The following is a 19,425-nucleotide window of genomic DNA, read 5'->3' on the forward strand; positions in this document are numbered from 1 at the left end:
CTGTATGGTAGGAGACCCAGGAAGACCCCACTTCTTACCCCGAGACATAAAAAAGCCAGGCTGGAGTTTACCAAAGCTTACCTGAAAAAGCCTAAAACGTTTTGGAAGAATGTTCTCTGGTCAGATGAGACAAAAGTAGAGCTTTTTGGGCAAAGGCATCAACATAGAGTTTACAGGAGAAAAAAAAAAAAAAAGAGGCATTCAAAGAAAAGGACACAGTCCCCACAGTCAAACATGGCGGAGGTTCCCTGATGTTTTGGGGTTGCTTTACTGCCTCTGGCACTGGACTGCTTGACTGTGTGCATGGCATTATGAAGTCTGAAGACTACCAACAAATTTTGCAGCATAATGTAGGGCCCAGTGTGAGTAAGCTGGGTCTCCCTCAGAGGTCATGGGTCTTCCAGCAGGACAATGACCCAAAACACACTTCAAAAAGCACTAGAAAGTGGTTTGAGAGAAAACACTGGAGACTTCTAAGGTGGCCAGCAATGAGTCCAGACCTGAATCCCATACAACACCTGTGGAAAGATCTAAAAATGGCAGTTTGGAGAAGGCACCCTTCAAATATCAGGGACCTGGAGCAGTTTGCCAAAGAAGAATGGTCTAAAATTCCAGCTGAGCATTGTAAGAAACTCATTGATGGTTACCGGAAGCGGTTGGTCGCAGTTATTTTGGCTAAAGGTTGTGCAACCAAGTATTAGGCTGAGGGTGCCAATACTTTTGTCTGGCCCATTTTTGGAGTTTTGTGTGAAATGATCAATGTTTTGCTTTTTGCTTCATTCTCTTTTGTGTTTTTTTCATTTAAGACAAATTAAATGAAGATAATACCACATAATTTGTGTTTGCAATCATTTTCAGGAAGAAAATGAGCATTATCGGACACAATTGCAGAGGTGTCAATACTTTTAGCCATGACTGTATGTCTTATATTCTAGGCTCTTCAAAGTAGCCACCTTTTGCTTTGATGACTGCTTTGCACACTCTTGGCATTCTCTTGATGAGCTTCAAGAGGTGGTCATCGGAAATGATTTTCACTTCACAGGTGTGCCCTGTCAGGTTTAACCCCTTCATGACCCAGCCTATTTCGACCTTAAAGACCTTGTTATTTTTTGCAATTCTGACCAGTGTCCCTTTATGAGGTAATAACTCGGGAACGCTTCAATGGATCCTAGCGGTTCTGAGATTGTTTTCTTGTGACATATTGGGCTTCATGTTAGTGGTAAATTTAGGTCAATAAATTCTGTGTTTATTTGTGATAAAAACGGAAATTTGGCGAAAATTTTGAAAATTTTGCAATTTTCACATTTTGAATTTTTATTCTGTTAAACCAGAGAGTTATATGACACAAAATAGTTAATAAATAACATTTCCCACACGTCTAATTTACATCAGCACAATTTTGGAAACAAAATTTTTTTTTGCTAGGAAGTTATAAGGGTTAAAATTTGACCAGCGATTTCTCATTTTTACAACGAAATTTACAAAACCTTTTTTTTTAGGGACCACCTCACATTTGAAGTCAGTTTGAGGGGTCTATATGGCTGAAAATACCCAAAAGTGACACCATTCTAAAAACTGCACCCCTCAAGGTGCACAAAACCACATTCCAGAAGTTTATTAACCCTTCAGGTGCTTCACAGCAGCAGAAGCAACATGGAAGGAAAAAATGAACATTTAACTTTTTAGTCACAAAAATTATCTTTGAGCAACAATTTTTTTATTTTCCCAATGGTAAAAGGAGAAACTGAACCACGAAAGTTGTTGTCCAATTTGTCCTGAGTACGCTGATACCTCATATGTGGGGGTAAACCACTGTTTGGGCGCACGGCAGGGCTTGTAAGGGAAGGAGCGCCATTTGACTTTTTGAATGAAAAATTGGCTGCACTCTTTAGCGGACACCATGTCACATTTGGAGAGCCCCCGTGTGCCTAAAAATTGGAGCTCCCCCACAAGTGACCCCATTTTGGAAATTAGACGCCCCAAGGAACTTATCTAGATGCATAGTGAGCACTTTAAACCCCCAGGTGCTTCACAAATTGATCCGTAAAAATGAAAAAGTACTTTTTTTTTCACAAAAAATTTCTTTTCGCCTCAATTTTTTTAATTTTTACATGGGCAATAGGATTAAATAGATCCTAAATTTTTTTGGGCAATTTCTCCCGAGTACGCCGATACCTCATATGTGGGGGTAAACCACTGTTTGGGCACACGGCAGGGCTCGGAAGGGAAGGCGTGCCTTTTGACTTTTTGAATGGAAAATTAGCTCCAATTGTTAGCGGACACCATGTCGCGTTTGGAGAGCCCCTGTGTGCCTATGCATTGGAGCTCCCCCACAAGTGACCCCATTTTGGAAACTAGACCCCCCAAGGAACTTATCTAGATACATACTGAGCACTTTAAACCCCCAGGTGCTTCACAGAAGCTTATAACGCAGAGCCATGAAAATAAAAAATAATTTTTATTTCCTCAAAAATGATTTTTTAGCCTGGAATTTCCTATTTTGCCAAGGGTAATAGGAGAAATTGGACCACAAATTTTGTTGTCCAGTTTGTTCTAAGTACGCAGATACCCCATATGTGGGGTAAACCACTGTTTGGGCGCACGGCAGGGCTCAGAAGGGAAGGCACGCCATTTTGCTTTTTAAATGGAAAATTAGTTCCAATCATTAGCGGACACCATGTCGCGTTTGGAGAGCCCCTGTGTGCCTAAACATTGGAGATCCCCCACAAATGACCCCATTTTGGAAACTAGACCCCCAAAGGAACTAATCTAGATGTGTGGTGAGCACTTTGAACCCTCAAGTGCTTCACAGAAGTTTATAACGCAGAGCCATGAAAATAAAAAAAAAAAAAAATATTTTCTCAAAAATGATTTTTTAGCCCGCAATTTTTTATTTTCCCAAGGGTAACAGGAGAAATTTGACCCCAATATTTGTTGTCCAGTTTCTCTTGAGTACGGTGATACCCCATATGTGGGGGTAAACTACTGTTTGGGCACATGCCGGGGCTCGGAAGTGAAGTAGTGACGTTTTGAAATGCAGACTTTGATGGAATGCTCTACGGGCGTCACGTTGCGTTTGCAGAGCCCCTGATGTGGCTAAACAGTAGAAACCCCCCACAAGTGACCCTATTTTGGAAACTAGACCCCGAAAGGAACTTATCTAGATATGTGGTGAGCACTTTCAATCCCCAAGTGCTTCACAGAAGTTTATAACGCAGAGCCGTGAAAATAATAAATACGTTTTCTTTCCTCAAAAATAATTTTTTAGCCCAGAAATTTTTATTTTCCCAAGGGTTACAGGAGAAATTGGACCCCAAAAGTTGTTGTCCAGTTTCTCCTGAGTACGCTGATACCCGATGTGTGGGGGTAAACCATTGTTTGGGCACACGTCGGGGCTCAGAAGGGAAGTAGTGACTTTTGAAATGCAGACTTTGATGGAATGGTCTGTGGACATCACGTTGCGTTTGCAGAGCCCCTGGTGTGCCTAAACAGTAGAAACCCACCACAAGTGACCCCATTTTGTAAACTAGACCCCCCAAGGAACTTATCTAGATATGTGGTGAGCACTTTGAACCCCCAAATGCTTCACAGACGTTTACAACGCAGAGCCGTGAAAATAAAAAATCATTTTTCTTTCCTCAAAAATGATGTTTTAGCAAGCAATTTTTTATTTTCTCAAGGGTAACAGGAGAAATTGGACCCCAGTAATTGTTGCACAGTTTGTCCGGAGTATGCTGGTACCCCAGGGGTGGACGGACGTGCGGTATACTGTGGTCATTACTCTTATTGGTATGTATGTCCCCTATACTTACATTCTGTATGGTGATATGATCAGGCTGACTAAAAGTGAATGATGGTATTTATCTAGTAATATGCACCTTATAGGGTCCCTGGCTATACATGTATACTGTTTTGGCATATGATATGCATACCAATATCCGCCTCCGTCCTGTGCGTATGTGCTGAGGGTGGCACGGGGAAGTATCCCTATCTGCTGTTTTTATACTTGTCATGTTTAATAAAGATTTTTGTAATTTATATCTATTTGGACGTATGACTGCGTTTTTTCTTAGTGGGCTGTTCTTTGTGAATATGCAGTTTTGTCCATGATGGTCTTATCCAGTCCCCCTGTTTCTTTCTATATATTAGTAACTAAGTCCCTATTGGGAGTAATAATATCATTATCGTTTGGGTGACTGGTATGTACTCCATGAAGCCTTTTTGGTACCCCATATGTGGGGGTAAACCACTGTTTGGGCACACGTCGGGGCTCAAAGTGAGGGAGCACCATTTGACTTTTTGAATGCAAGATTGGCTGGAATCAATGGTGGCGCCATGTTGCGTTTGGAGACCCCCTGATGTGCCTAAACAGTGGAAACCCCTCAATTCTAACTCCAACACACCCCTAACCCTTATCCCAACTGTAGCCGTAACCCTAATCACAACCCTAACCCCAACCCTAACCCCAACACACCCCTAACCCTAACCACAACCCTAATTCCAACCCAACCCTAACCCTAAGGCTATGTGCCCACGTTGCAGATTCGTGTGAGATTTTTCAGCATCATTTTTGAAAAATCCGCGGGTAAAAGGCACTGCGTTTTACCTGCGGATTTTCCGCGGATTTCCAGTGTTTTTTGTGCGGATTTCACCTGCGGATTCCTATTGAGGAACAGGTGTTAAACGCTGCGGAATCCGCACAAAGAATTGACATGCTGTGGAAAATACAACGCAGCGTTTCCGCGTGGTATTTTCCGCACCATGGGCACAGCGGATTTGGTTTTCCATATGTTTACATGGTACTGTAAACCTGATGGAACTCTGCTGCGGATCCGCAGCGGCCAATCCGCTGCGGATCCGCAGCCAAATCTGCACCGTGTGCACATAGCCTAATTCTAAAGGTATGTGCACACGCTGCGGAAAACGCTGCGGATCCGCAGCAGTTTCCCATGAGTTTACAGTTCAATGTAAACCTATGAGAAACAAAAATCGCTGTACACATGCTGCAGAAAAACTGCACGGAAACGCAAGGGTTTACATTCCGCAGCATGTCACTTCCTTCTGCGGATTCCGCAGCGGTTTTACAACTGCTCCAATAGAAAATCGCAGTTGTAAAACCGCAGTGAAATGCGCAGAAAAACCGCGATAAATCCACAGCGGTTTAGCACTGCGGATTTATGAAATCCGCTGCGGAAAAATCCGCAGAGGACCAGAATACGTGTGCACATTCCTAACCCTAACCCTACCCCTAACCCTACCCTAACCCTACCCCTAACCCTAGTTCTAACTCCAACCTTAGTGGGGGGAAAAAAAAAATCTTTATTTTATTATTGTCCCTACCTATGGGGGTAAGAAAGGGGGGGGGGGTCATTTACTGTTTTTTTTTTATTTTGATCACTGTGAGGTTTTATCACAGTGATCAAAATTCACTCTGGAACGAATCTGCCGGCCGGGAGGGGGGGGGAGATCAGGGCACGGGGGGGGGGGGGGCGTCGGAGCACGGGGGGTGGGATCGGAGCATGGGGGGTGGATCGGTGTGCGGGCGGGTGGATCGGTGTGCGGGGGGTGGATCGGTGTGCGGGGGGGTGGATCGGTGTGCAGGGGGGTGAATCGGAGTGCAGGGGGGTGGGATTGGAGCACGGGGGGTGGGATTGGAGCAAGGGGGGAGCGGACAGGAGGACGGGGGAGCGGAGCACAGGACGGAGGGGAGCGGACCACAGATCGGGGGGCTGGGGGGGGCGATCGGTGGGGTGGGGGCACATTAGTGTTTCCAGCCATGGCCGATGATATTGCAGCATCGGCCATGGCTGGATTGTAATATTTCACCAGTTTTTTAGGTGAAATATTACAAATCGCTCTGATTGGCTGTTGAAAGTGAAACTGCCAATCAGAGCGATCGTAGCCACGGGGGGGTGAAGCCACCCCCCCTGGGCTAAAGTACAACTCCTCCTGTCCCTGCACGCCGGGTGAAATTACAGTTAGCCCTTTCACCCGGCCTGCAGGAACGCGATTCCGCCATGACGCATACGCTGCGTCATGGGTCGGAATGGCACCGACTTTCATGACGCAGCGTATGCGTCAAAGGTCGGGAAGGGGCTAATAAGTGGGATTTCTTGCCTTATAAATGGGGTTGGGACCATCAGTTGTGTTGAGCAGAAGTCTGGTGGATACACAGCTGATAGTCCTACTGAATAGTCTGTTAGAATTTGTATTATGGCACGAAAAAAGCAGCTAAGTAAAGAAAAACGAGTGGCCATCATTACTTTAAGAAATGAAGGTCAGTCAGTCCAAAAAATTGGGAAAACTTTTAAAGTGTCCCCAAGTGCAGTGGCAAAAACCATCAAGCGCTACAAAGAAAACTGGCTCACATGAGGACCGCCCCAGTAAAGGAAGACCAGAGTCACCTCTGCTTCTGAGGATAAGTTTATCCGAGTCATCAGCCTCAGAAATCGCAGGTAACAGCAGCTCAGATTAGGGACCAGGTCAATGCCACACAGAGTTCTAGCAGCAGACACATCTCTACAACAACTGTTAAGAGGAGACTTTGTGCAGCAGGCCTTCATGGTAAAATAGCTGCTAGCAAACCACTGCTAAGGACCGGTAACAAGCAGAAGAGACTTATTTGGGCTAAAGAACACAAGGAATGGACATTAGACCAGTGGAAATCTGTGCTTTGGTCTGATGAGTTCAAATTTGAGATCTTTGGTTCCAATGACCGTGTCTTTGTGCGACGCAGAAGAGGTGAACGGATGGACTCTACATGCCTGGTTCCCACCGTGAAGCATGGAGGAGCTGTGATGGTGTGGGGGTGATTTGCTGGTGACACTGTTGGGGATTTATTCAAAATTGAAGGCATACTGAACCAGCATGGCTGCCACAGCATCTTGCAGCGGCATGCTATTCCCTCCGGTTTGCGCTTAGTTGATCCATCATTTATTTTTCAACAGGACAGTGACCCCAAACACACCTCCAGGCTGTGTTAGGGCTATTTGACCAAGAAGGAGAGTGATGGGGTGCTACGCCAGATGACCTGGCCTCCACAGTCACCAGACCTGAACCCAATCGAGATGGTTTGGGGTGAGCTGGACCGCAGAGTGAAGGCAAAAGGGCCAACAAGTGCTAAGCATCTCTGGGAACTCCTTCAAGATTGTTGGAAGACCAGTCCCGGTGACTACATCTTGAAGCTCATCAAGAGAATGCCAAGAGTGTGCAAAGCAGTCATTAAAGCAAAAGGTGGCTACTTTGAAGAACCTAGAATATTAGACATTTTCAGTTGTTTCACACCTTTTTTGCCAAGTATATAATTCCATATGAGTTAATTCATAGTTTTGATGCCTTCAGTGTGAATGTACAATTTTCATAGTCATGAAAATACAGAAAAATCTTTAAATGAGAAGGTATGTCCAAACTTTTGGTCTGTACTGTATAGGTGAGACCATTTTGCTTCAGCTGCACCCGCTGTCAGACCTGTGTAAGCAGGGGGAGCGGAACTGCACATGCTCTGCCACTGGAGTGGCCATTGGGATTGACTGACAACACCCACGGATGGAATAATACCATGGGGGGGGGGGGGGGGGCATTGCAAAAGATGAAAGATTGATATTTTTTTGAATGGTGCATCAATTTTAATAGCTGTAAATTACAAAAAATACATTTAATTAAGCAGAAAATGTGAATAGGTATCCCTTTTAAGTCAACCTACTATAGGTCAGTTTCGGAAGATGCATGAAAGATTCTTACCTGGTGACGGGAGGGGCTGGTACAGGGCACTATTGTCTTCAAAATACTCACAATCCTGCATGGAAAAATAAACACTGAAAAGTGAGAGCAGGCGAGTGCGACCTCAATTGTTCAGACATGCATTCAGCTATAAGATGTCAACTATAAACCACATATCCTTAATAAATGCCAAAAAAGCAATTAACCCATTAATGTACGCATTTTGGGCTTATCATAGTTTAAAGGGTATAAATATTTAAGGATATGTGTATATATATATATATATATATATATATATATATATATATATATATATATATATATATATACACATACATACACACACATATACACACAGTGGGGCAAAAAAGTATTTAGTCAGTCAGCAATAGTGCAAGTTCCACCACTTAAAAAGATGAGAGGCGTCTGTAATTTACATCATAGGTAGACCTCAACTATGGGAGACAAACTGAGAAAAAAAAATCCAGAAAATCACATTGTCTGTTTTTTTAACAATTTATTTGCATATTATGGTGGAAAATAAGTATTTGGTCAGAAACAAACAATCAAGATTTCTGGCTCTCACAGACCTGTAACTTCTTCTTTAAGAGTCTCCTCTTTCCTCCACTCATTACCTGTAGTAATGGCACCTGTTTAAACTTGTTATCAGTATAAAAAGACACCTGTGCACACCCTCAAACAGTCTGACTCCAAACTCCACTATGGTGAAGACCAAAGAGCTGTCAAAGGACACCAGAAACAAAATTGTAGCCCTGCACCAGGCTGGGAAGACTGAATCTGCACTAGCCAACCAGTTTGGAGTGAAATCAACAGTGGGAGCAATAATTAGAAAATGGAAGACATACAAGACCACTGATAATCTCCCTCGATCTGGGGCTCCACGCAAAATCCCACCCCGTGGGGTCAGAATGATCACAAGAACGGTGAGCAAAAATACCAGAACCACGCGGGGGGACCTAGTGAATGAACTGCAGAGAGCTGGGACCAATGTAACAAGGCCTACCATAAGTAACACACTACGCCACCATGGACTCAGATCCTGCAGTGCCAGACGTGTCCCACTGCTTAAGCCAGTACATGTCCGGGCCCGTCTGAAGTTTGCTAGAGAGCATTTGGATGATCCAGAGGAGTTTTGGGAGAATGTCCTATGGTCTGATGAAACCAAACTGGAACTGTTTGGTAGAAACACAACTTGTCGTGTTTGGAGGAAAAAGAATACTGAGTTGCATCCATCAAACACCATACCTACTGTAAAACATGGTGGTGGAAACATCATGCTTTGGGGCTGTTTCTCTGCAAAGGGGCCAGGACGACTGATCCGGGTACATGAAAGAATGAATGGGGCCATGTATCGTGAGATTTTGAGTGCAAACCTCCTTCCATCAGCAAGGGCATTGAAGATGAAACGTGGCTGGGTCTTTCAACATGACAATGATCCAAAGCACACCGCCAGGGCAACGAAGGAGTGGCTTCGTAAGAAGCATTTCAAGGTCCTGGAGTGGCCTAGCCAGTCTCCAGATCTCAACCCTATAGAAAACCTTTGGAGGGAGTTGAAAGTCCGTGTTGCCAAGCGAAAAGCCAAAAACATCACTGCTCTAGAGGAGATCTGCATGGAGGAATGGGCCAATATACCAACAACAGTGTGTGGCAACCTTGTGAAGACTTCCAGAAAACGTTTGACCTCTGTCATTGCCAACAAAGGATATATTACAAAGTATTGAGATGAAATTTTGTTTCTGACCAAATACTTATTTTCCACCATAATATGCAAATAAAATGATAAAAAAAACAGACAATGTGATTTTCTGGATTTTTTTTTCTCAGTTTGTCTCCCATAGTTGAGGTCTTCCTATGATGTAAATTACAGACGCCTCTCATCTTTTTAAGTGGTAGAACTTGCACTATTGCTGACTGACTAAATACTTTTTTGCCCCACTGTATACACACACACACACAAACACACACACACACATATATGGTCTTATATAGGGGTATTGGTAACATCAAATCATTTTCTTTGCACAGGTTCTAAGACCTGACCTATAAGACATCCACAAGACACATCCCTTGGCATTACTGCACAACGTCACCTCTTCAGTCAGTAGCTCTATGATCTGGTTGGTGAGTTCTAGGATCTTTTGATCATGGCTCCTCTCGTGTATCAGTGAGTGGGGTAGCGGTACTATAATAGGGCTGTTGGCTCTCTTCCACTCGGCAGGCTCATTGCTGTGGGCTTTAGACTCACTTGATTTCTTCTTCACTATTATGTAATCCTGTGTAGTAAGGAAAAAAAATACTGCTAAATTAATCCCTTAAAGTGGTCTTTCATATGCATACATATATTAATGAAAACATATTGCTGGGACAGAAGGTTGGTCTTTCAGTCTCCTTAGGTATTCAGTGCTTTTTTTGGGTATTACAGATTGCTTACTGTTACTTTGCACAATGTTATTCTCTAGGAAAGAATGTACACTCTCTGGCTCCTGTTTAGCCTGATCTACCTGTTCTGAATGCTGAGCTCTATATAACCCCGCCCACACCACTGTGGGCGGGGTTATAGCTTTCTGTGTACACTGTGCATAGGCAGAAAGATGGCTATTAGTGGTAAAGGAAGGATTATATAGAGCTCATGAATATGGAGGACTACAAGGCAGCAAGTTTACTATTCCTCTGAATCATGGCTGACACGAAGTCCAAAACAAATTGTAGTCCAGCACTCAATAATTAGCATTACTTAGAATTTTATTTACAACTTCATAAAAAGAAGGGAGAAATTTCAAACGCCTCGCTGCGGAGGACCGTGTACTTTCTTCATGAACCATGTTGACGCCTCTCCAAGCACAGGATTTATGTTTGTGCCCATAGAGTTCATTTCCGGTCTCATTACTCCAAATTATTTTGTGCTATAAGCTTTGCAGCTTTTCTAAGCTCTCCACTACGTATCTCCTTATAGTGCCAGAGATGCCTGGATTTCATGAAAAGTTGCTTGTGAGTTCTACAAACTTGTACGGGTGAAAAATTGTATCGGAAATCTTCTTTAGCCTAACAGGCCATGGCTTACTATTAGCGGAACTTGCTACTTTACCATTTTTCATCTGGGGTTAATCCCACTTGGATCTTCAAATCTAAGGATCTCTATTCATAAACCTTTCCTGATTTATTACACTGAACTACTTGCAGATCATTTGACAGTTGTCTCCCTTTTCCCATTATTGTTCAGAAATTCGCACTGGCAATGCTGTCTAAATGACGTGAACATGGATGACTCAAGAGCTTGAAGGAAAATGGCCTCTTCAGAGAGGAAAAGGAAGGGAACCCTAGTGATACAGTGGAAGTAGCAATCTTAGAAATCAGTATCAACTCTTTGAAGCAGTCTTGCCACATGACTTGGGGTAAGCAACCAAATCAGAAACATGTGAAGACACATGATTTGGGGTGTTTGCCACTCATTAGTGCAAAGCAGAACTGGTTTGGCTGGGTTAGAGGCCTGTGACCCAACTGTACATGTTAGGCTTCTTTCACACTTCTGTCGTTCGGGGTGCGTCATAATGCAGTGAAGTGACGTATCGATGGATGTTGTGAAAATAGTGGAAAACGTGTGGTCATCCGTCACAATCCGTCGCTAATACAAGCCTACGGGAAAAAACAGGATCCTGCAGAAAAATTTGCAGGATCCTGTATTTACAAAACTCCACGGATTTCGATGGGAGGAAAAAGTGTGTGAAAGAGGCCTAAGGGATATATGGATGAATTTGGTAAAGTGGCAATAGGGAGGCTACTGTACACGGGGAGGAAGTTGACTGCTCAACATTTCCTTTCAAATGTAGTCCCATGTAAGAGAGAATATATTAAGAGTTAATAACATTCTATCATTAGAAAATAAAATATAATCAACAGAGGAGCCACACAAATTAGAAATGTTATGGGGTCGCTTGCTAGACTCCCCTCGTCTTGCCCATCATTTTTATTCATCAATACCTGTTGGGTTTTTCTGTAATGACATTATTAACGCTGCAGATAGGAGAGTATTATAATGAATTGGTGTAGTCATCTGTGGATTTTGATATCCGGCTATTCTTTGGAAAGTCATAAAGACCTTTTATGATAACTGATACATTGTCATCTTTATGCTCCGTTATGTGTTATTTTCAATGAGAATGTAAGCAATGAATGGTATACTCGGTGACCGTATGTAATGATTACATGTGTCATATATTGTGGGGTTATGTTTGCCAATCTACAGTTTATATGTTAGACCCTTGTTCTGCACCTATCAATGTGATTCTGTATCAGGGAATGATATTTTGAGCACTGTGTCCAAAAAAATGTCAGCTGCAGCTTCACAATTAGGTCTGAATGGAAGAAACACTTTCTCAGTCCCCCATGACAGCACCACAGAGAGAGGGAATCCACCCTTCAGGGACAGGAAACCTATAGGATAAAGGGGCGGTACCTCTCCCCTGCATCAGTTTGGTTTCCTGTCCCTGATGGGGAACCTAGTAGGATCGGTACCTGAAGTATGAAGAACCCGGAGCCGGCCAGTCAGGTTATGGCAGCGGGGAGGCCCCTGTCACGGCTGGTGCGGTGTCCGATGCCACCACTGCTGGGACCGATGGGTCTGCAGCGTGCGCAGGTGGGGGGGAGGGGGCTAAGTGCAGCCGCCACTCCAGATAGGAGGTAGGGGCTTCTGGGACCCGGCGCGCATGAGAAGGTCTGTCCAGGATGAATACCGCGCCAGAAAAAACGAGCACTTCTGGATTTGGGGCGGGCGCATGCGCGGAGTGTACATGAGGTGCACCAAGATGGCCGCCGCCCCGGATCTAGTTCTATCCATTTCCGGGTCCTGGGCAACGGGCGCATGCGCAGAACAGAGGGAAGAAAAAAAAATGGAGAAACCAGCGGTTTCCCGATGTCGCAGCCTGGTATTGGCGCCAGGTTTAAAACCAGGTGGACAACGGAGCTCCTTTGCTGCATGCCGTCCAAGGAAGAATAAGCCATGGAGGACAGCGACCAGCAACTCCAGCGGCTGCAGCCACTTCAGCAGCAGCGCCACCACCAGCACAAGGCGGATGTGCAGACGAAGAGGTCTTCTGCTGACACCCGCAATACTCGGTCCAGCAGCCATTCCACGCAGCATAGCAAAGGCTCCAGTGATGTGAACCAGCCAACATCATCACCTACGGATCATATACAGGATCCTACGCCTCCTCCAGAACCGGTACCTGTGGCTGCGCCAGATTGGTGAGTGATCTTCGTCAAAGTTCACTAGTATAATTTGGGTCCCCTCTTCTCCGTTTATCTTAGGCAAGGAAAAGAACGGGGAAAACAAAACACAGAACCTGCCCCCTGTGCGAAAAAGGCCCTACCACAATCCTGGGATAAGAAGCTCTGTGACTCTTGTATAGGACAAGTCCTCTGTGAGGAAACCCCAAACTTCGCCTCTGAATTACGATCTGTAATAAAATCAGAAGTAGAGACAGTGTTTAAATCCATTAAAGAGGGGGAAAAGGTTAAGGGGAAAACACCTATACCCTATTCCCACTCGGATTCCTCTAGTTCTGACAGGGGAGACTCAGATACACGGGATTCCTCCTCCTCTTCTTCGGATAACGAGAGCGGAGGTCGCTATTGCTTTCCTCTAGATGAAGTCGGTGCACTTGTGAAGGCAGTAAGATCGACTATGGGGGTGCTGGATCCGGGTGCTGACAAGACGGTTCAGGACATAATGTCTGGAGGATTAGGCCAAAAAAAGCGCAAAGTCTTCCCTCTTAACTAAAACATCCAAGCTTTAATTAAAAGGGAGTGGGAAAAGCCAGAGAGGAAATCTCGTCGGTACCCTCCCTTAAAAGGAAACATCCCTTCGACGAGGAGGCTTCTACTTCATGGGATAAAGCCCCTAAACTTGACGTAGCAGTAGCTAAGGCCTCAAAAAATTTTGCGTTGCCCTTTGAGGACATGGGAACCCTAAAGGATCCCCTTGACAAAAGAGTGGAGGATGTTTAAGGCCAGCAATAGCAGCTCCATACACTTCTAGATCACTAATGATTTGGGTTGATAATTTAGAGAAACAACTGAGGGATGGCGTATCCAGAAATAAGGTGATAGAAACTATTACCATTATTAACCCCTTCATGACCCAGCCTATTTTGACCTTAATGACCTGGCCGTTTTTTGCAATTCTGACCAGTGTCCTTTTATGAGGTAATAACTCAGGAACGCTTCAACGGATCCTAGCGGTTCTGAGATTGTTTTTTCGTGACATATTGGGCTTCATGTTAGTAGTAAATTTAGGTCAATAAATTATGCGTTTATTTGTGATAAAAAGGAAATTTGGCGAAAATTTTGCAATTTTCACAATTTGAATTTTTATTCTGTTAAACCAGAGAGTTATGTGACACAAAATAGTTAATAAATAACATTTCCCACATGTATACTTTACATCAGCACAATTTTGGAAACAAAATTTTTTTTTGCTAGGAAGTTATAAGGGTTAAAATTTGACCAGCGATTTCTCATTTTTACAACGAAATTTACAAAACCATTTTTTTTAGGGACCACCTCACATTTGAAGTCAGTTTACGGGGTCTATATGGCTGAAAATACCCAAAAGTGACACCATTCTAAAAACTGCACCCCTCAAGGTGCACAAAACCACATTCAAGAAGTTTATTAACCCTTAAGGTGCTTCACAGCAGCAGAAGCAACATGGAAGGAAAAAATGAACATTTAACTTTTTAGTCACAAAAATTATCTTTTAGCAACAATTTTTTTGATTTCACAATGGTAAAAGGAGAAACTGAACCACGAAAGTTGTTGTCCAATTTGTCCTGAGTACGCTGATACCTCATATGTAGGGGTAAACCACTGTTTGGGCGCACGGCAGGGCTTGGAAGGGAAGGAGCGCCATTTGACTTTTTGAATGAAAAATTGGCTCCACTCTTTAGCGGACACCATGTCACGTTTGGAGAGCCCCCGTGTGCCTAAAAATTGGAGCTCCCCCACAAGTGACCCCATTTTGGAAACTAGACACCCCAAGGAACTTATCTAGATGCATAGTGAGCACTTTGAACCCCCAGGTGCTTCACAAATTGATCCGTAAAAATGAAAAAGTACTTTTTTTTTCACAAAAAAATTCTTTTAGCCTCATTTTTTTCATTTTCACATGGGCAACAGGATAAAATGGATCCTAAAATTTGTTGGGCAATTTCTCCTGAGTACACCGATACCTCACATGTGGGGGTAAACCACTGTTTGGGCACATGGTAAGGCTCGGAAGAGAAGGAGCGCCATTTGACTTTTTGAATGAAAAATTATCTCCATCGTTAGCGGACACCATGTCGCGTTTGGAGAGCCCCTGTGTGCCTAAACATTGGAGCTCCCCCACAAGTGACCCCATTTTGGAAACTAGACCCCCCAAGGAACTTATCTAGATGCATATTGAGCACTTTAAACCCCCAGGTGCTTCACAGAAGTTTATAACGCAGAGCCATGAAAATAAAAAATACTTTTTCTTTCCTCAAAAATGAATTTTTAGCCTGGAATTTCCTATTTTGCCAAGGTTATTAGGAGAAATTGGACCCCAAATGTTGTTGTCCAGTTTGTCCTGAGTACGCTGATACCCCATATGTGGGGGTAAACCACTGTTTGGGCGCACGGCAGGGCTCGGAAGGGAAGGCACGCCATTTGGCTTTTTAAATGGAAAATTAGCTCCAATCATTAGCCGACACCATGTCACGTTTGGAGAGCCCTTGTGTGCCTAAACATTGGAGATCCCCCACAAATGACCCCATTTTGGAAACTAGACCCCCAAAGGAACTAATCTAGATGTGTGGTGAGGACTTTGAACCCCCAAGTGCTTCACAGAAGTTTATAACGCAGAGCCATGTAAAAAAATATATATATATTTTTTCAAAAATGATATTTTACCCTGCAATTTTTTATTTTCCCAAGGGTAACAGGAGAAATTTGACCCCAAAAGTTGTTGTCTAGTTTCTCCTGAGTACGGTGATACCCCATATGTGGGGGTAAACTACTGTTTGGGCACATGCCGGGGCTTGGAAGTGAAGTAGTGACGTTTTGAAATGCAGACTTTGATGGAATGATCTGCGGGTGTCACGTTGCGTTTGCAGAGCCCTTGATGTGGCTAAACAGTAGAAACCCCCCACAAGTGACCCCATTTTGCAAACTAGACCCCAAAAGGAACTTATCTAGATGTGTGGTGAGCACTTTGAACCCCCAAGTGCTTCACAGAAGTTTATAACGCAGAGCCGTGAAAATAATAAATACGTTTTCTTTCCTCAAAAATAATTATTTAGCCCATAATTTTTTAATTTTCCCAAGGGTAACAGGAGAAATTTGACCCCAATATTTGTTGTCCAGTTTCTCCTGAGTACAGTGATACCCCATATGTGGGGGTAAACTACTGTTTGGGCACATGCCGGGGCTCGGAAGTGAAGTAGTGACGTTTTGAAATGCAGACTTTGATGGAATGCTCTGCGGGCGTCACGTTGCGTTTGCAGAGCCCCTGGTGTGCCTAAACAGTAGAAACCCCCCACAAGTGACCCCATTTTACAAACTAGACCCCCCAAGGAACTTATCTAGATATGTGGTGAGCACTTTGAACCCCCAAGTGTTTCACAGACGTTTACAACGCAGAGCCGTGAAAATAAAAAATCATTTTTCTTTCCTCAAAAATGATGTTTTAGCAAGCATTTTTTTATTTTCACAAGGGTAACAGGAGAAATTGGACCCCAGTAATTGTTGCGCAGTTTGTCCTGAGTATGCTGGTACCCCATATGTGGGGGTAAACCACTGTTTGGGCACACGTCGGGGCTCGGAAGTGAGGGAGCACCATTTGACTTTTTGAATACAAGATTGGCTGGAATCAATGGTAGCGCCATGTTGCGTTTGGAGACCCCTGATGTGCCTAAACAGTGGAAACCCCTCAATTCTAACTCCAACACTAACCCCCCCACACCCCTAACCCTAATCCCAACTGTAGCCATAACCCTAATCACAACCCTAACCGCAACACACCGCTAACCCTAACCACAACCCTAACCCCAACACACCGCTAACCCTAACCACAACCCTAATTCCAACCCTAACCCTAAGGCCATGTACCCACGTTGCGGATTCGTGAGATTTTTCAGCATCATTTTTTAAAAATCCGCGGGTAAAAGGCACTGCGTTTTACCTGCAGATTTACCGTGGATTTCCAGTGTTTTTTGTGCGGATTTCACCTGCGGATTCCTATTGAGGAACAGGTGTAAAACGCTGCGGAATCCGCACAAAGAATTGACATGCTGCGGAAAATACAACGCAGCGTTTCCGCGTGGTATTTTCCGCACCATGGGCACAGCAGATTTGGTTTTCCATAGGTATACTTGGTACTGTAAACCTGATGGAACACTGCTGCGGATCTGCAGCCAAATCCGCACCGTGTGCACATGGCCTAATTCTAAAGGTATGTGCACACGCTGCGGAAAACGCTGCGGATCCGCAGCAGTTTCCCATGAGTTTACAGTTCAATGTAAACCTATGGAAAACAAAAATAGCTGTACACATGCTGCAGAAAAACTGCACGGAAACGCAGCGGTTTACATTCCGCAGCATGTCGCTTCTTTCTGCGGATTCCACAGCGGTTTTACAACTGCTCCAATAGAAAATCGCAGTTGTAAAACTGCAGTGAAATGCACAGAAAAACCGCGGTAAATCTGCCATAAATGCGCAGTGCTTTAGCACTGCGGATTTATCAAATCCGCAGCAGAAAAATCCGCAGAGGACCAGAATACGTGTGCACATACCGAAACCCTAACCCTAACCCTAATTCTTACCCCAACCTTAGTGGAAGAAAAAAAAAAAAAAAAAAATCTTTATTTTATTATTGTCCCTACCTATGGGGGTGACAAAGGGGGGGGTCATTCAGTATTTTTTTTATTTTGATCACTGCGATAGGTTTTATCGCAGTGATCAAAATGCACTTGAAACGAATCTGCCGGCCGGCAGATTCGGCGGGCGCACTGCGCATGCGCCCGCCATTTTGGAAGATGGCGGCGCCCAGGAAAGAAGACGGACGGACGGACCACGGGAGGCTCGGTAAGTATGATGGGGTGGGGGTGGGGAGCATGGGGGGAGGGGGGGGAGGTTGGATCGGAGCATGGGGGGGTAAATCGGAGCACGGGGGGTGGATCGGAGCACGGGGGGGTGCATTGGAGCATCGGGGGGTGGATCGGACTGCAGGGGGGGTGGATCGGAGTGCAGGGGGGGTGGTTGGAGCACGGGGGGGGGGGTGATTGGAGCACGGGAGTGAGCGGACAGGAGGATGGAGGGGAGCGGAGCAGTGTAAAGGACAGATCGGAGGGCTGGGGGGGCGATCGGTGGGGTGGGGGCACATTAGTGTTTCCAGCCATGGCCGATGATATTGCAGCATCGGCCATGGCTGGATTGTAATATTTCACCAGTTATAATAGGTGAAATATTACAAATCGCTCTGATTGGCTGTTGAAAGTGAAACTGCCAATCAGAGCGATCGTAGCCACGGGGGGCTAAACTACCACTCCCCCTGTCCCTGCAGATCGGGTGAAATGGGAGTTAACCCTTTCACCGGATCTGCAGGGACGCGATCATTCTGTGACACAGCATATGCGTCACAGGTCGGATTGGCACCGACTTTCATGACGCATACGCTGTGTCACAGGTCGGGAAGGGGTTAAGGTGATAGAAACTATTACCATTATAAGAGGGGCGGCGGCCTTTCTGGCAGACTCATCAGCTGACTCGATTAAATTCACTTCTAAATCAGCAGCCCTATCAATTGCAGCTCGTAAGACATTATGGCTAAAAAACTGGCCAGGCGACCTACAAACTAAAAAACTTTGCTCAATCCCATGCAAGGGAAAATTTCTGTTTGGGGAGACCCTAGATGATATTTTGCAAAAAGCAGGAGACAAGAAAAATGGTTCCCTAACCTGGCCACACCATTTGTTAAGCGGCCCTTTCGGAATAGGAAGTTTTTCCGGAGAAGGCCCCCAAGGGAGCAGAGCAGATGGGATGATAGGAAAAGGAGAGATAGGGGGTTCCTTTTCGGTAATTCCTCAAGAGATAAAAAAGACCCTTAAATAACATCCCCCCCAGGGTGGGAGGGAGATTATCTCAGTTTCTCCCGGCCTGGGAAAAAATCTCAACCAGCCTCTGGATTTTGAATTTGATAAAATTGGGGCTTCAAATAGACTTTACTTCCCTTCCTCCCCAAACTTATGTGGTCACTCCGCTGAAATCCTCACCCCAACAACAACATGCTTTAAGGTACCATCACACTGAATGATATCGTTAGCGATCCGTGATGTTGCAGCGTCCTGGCTAGCGATATCGTTGAGTTTGACACGCAGCAGTGATCTGGATCCTGCTGTGACATCGTTGGTCGGAGCAGAAAATCCAGAACTTTATTTCGTCGCTGGATCTCCCGCAGACATCGCTGAATCGGCGTGTGTGACGCAGATTCAGCGTGGTCTTCACTGGTAACCAGGGTAAACATCGGGTTACTAAGTGCATGGCCGCGCATAGTAACCCAATGTTTACCCTGGTTACCAGTGTAAATGTAAAAAAAACAAAACACTACATACTTACATTCCGGTGTCTGTCCCCCGGTGCTGTGCTTCTCTGCACTGTGTAAGCGCCGGCCGG

The 19,425-nt window shown here is 44.7% G+C and overlaps 1 protein-coding gene across 3 annotated transcripts in view; it reads right to left on the minus strand.

The window, feature by feature from the left end:
• Positions 1-19,425, minus strand: part of LOC138665263 (gastrula zinc finger protein XlCGF57.1-like) — an 85,785-nt gene that overhangs the window by 7,180 nt on the left and 59,180 nt on the right. For all 3 annotated transcript variants that reach the window (XM_069752581.1, XM_069752584.1, XM_069752582.1), the window contains 2 exons: positions 9,831-10,013; positions 7,741-7,795 (listed from right to left, as the gene is read on the minus strand). In XM_069752581.1, the coding sequence (XP_069608682.1) occupies positions 7,741-7,795; positions 9,831-10,013 (238 nt within the window). The remainder of the gene's footprint in view (positions 1-7,740; positions 7,796-9,830; positions 10,014-19,425) is intronic.

Source organism: Ranitomeya imitator, chromosome 2 (genome assembly GCF_032444005.1).
Source record: "Ranitomeya imitator isolate aRanImi1 chromosome 2, aRanImi1.pri, whole genome shotgun sequence".
Classification (NCBI taxonomy): Eukaryota; Metazoa; Chordata; class Amphibia; order Anura; family Dendrobatidae; genus Ranitomeya; species Ranitomeya imitator.